Source organism: Fulmarus glacialis, unplaced genomic scaffold (assembly GCF_000690835.1).
Source record: "Fulmarus glacialis isolate BGI_N327 unplaced genomic scaffold, ASM69083v1 scaffold15670, whole genome shotgun sequence".
NCBI lineage: Eukaryota > Metazoa > Chordata > Aves > Procellariiformes > Procellariidae > Fulmarus > Fulmarus glacialis.
The window spans coordinates 46772-47774 of NW_009185926.1; the positions used below are offsets into that span (position 1 = coordinate 46772).

The 1003-nt window shown below is 60.5% G+C and overlaps 1 protein-coding gene across 1 annotated transcript in view; it reads left to right on the forward strand.

Annotated features, from left to right (window-relative positions):
* The window catches only part of LOC104081585 (dystrophin-related protein 2-like), a 14116-nt gene extending 13785 nt beyond the window's left edge, over nt 1–331 (forward strand). The window contains 2 exon segments of the mRNA XM_009584431.1: nt 1–65; nt 207–331. The exon segment at nt 1–65 is cut by the window's left edge and continues 30 nt beyond it. Of these exon segments, the coding sequence (XP_009582726.1) occupies nt 1–65; nt 207–331 (190 nt within the window).
* Nucleotides 332–1003: the final 672 nt, after the last annotated feature.

Sequence of the window (1003 nt, forward strand, 5' to 3'; positions counted from 1 at the left end):
AGGCAGCCAGGCAAAGGAGAAAGAACACAACACCCCTGACACCGAAGCTGCAGGTGAGGACTGGGGTTGGGCTGAGCTCTCGGCCCTGCTCCCTTGGTTCAATGCTGCAGGAAGCTGCCTGCACCCTGCCCTCCTGCAGAGATGCTGGTGGGCGAGGAGGATGCCCAGAAAGCCTGATCAATCCCCTGCCCTCTTTCCGGTGGAAGCCAAAACCCAGGAAGTCAGCGTGTGCCTGGAAGACATCATGGAGAAGCTGCGGAGCGCCTTCCCCAACTCTCGAGGTACTCGAGTGAAATCACCCTCTCTGGCCTCTTACTGCTCCCTCAGATGAGGTTTTCCCCACAGAGCCCTACCCCGATCCCAGCTTCCCTGCGACAGCTGATCCCACAGAGCACCTACAGCCAAGAGCTATGCTGCCACGGCGCTGCTGGGACTGGTGTGTGGCCTGGGCACAGAGAGGATGAGGAGGAGGTTTCACACCTGCAAGGAGAGGCGATCAGAGCTGCCAGGAGTATGGACCAACTAGATCCCCGCAGATGAGCTGGAAGGCAGCCTCCTGCCCTGCTTGGGACCCTGCACCCTGCGGGGCTTCCCACTGCAAAGATGGATAGACCTGCCAGCATCAAGTTTGCAGTGATCACCTTGAGCGACCTCCTCACTTCGTCCCTGTCCAGACCCCTCTCCAGGAGAGGTCAAGGCCCCAGTTACCTGGCGAGATGGAAGCAATGGTGCAAGCTCTCCTAGCTGCTCATAGATGGCTCTTCCCAGCAGGGATAGGGACCGGGGGATGCATGTGTGGACGGCTCTCCACTCGCCCAGTGGGGTTTGGTGTTGGTCTTTCTGCTGTCCCTCTGTGCTCCAGCCCGGGAGCAGCACTCGGTCGCTCGCCCAGGCTGCCCATGCGTGTGCCGGGGGAAGACATTGCTTGGTGCCAGCACTAACATGAGGCCGGGGAGAGCTTCCTTCTCTGCCCACGCAGACCCTTGCCCACTTTCTGCCATCC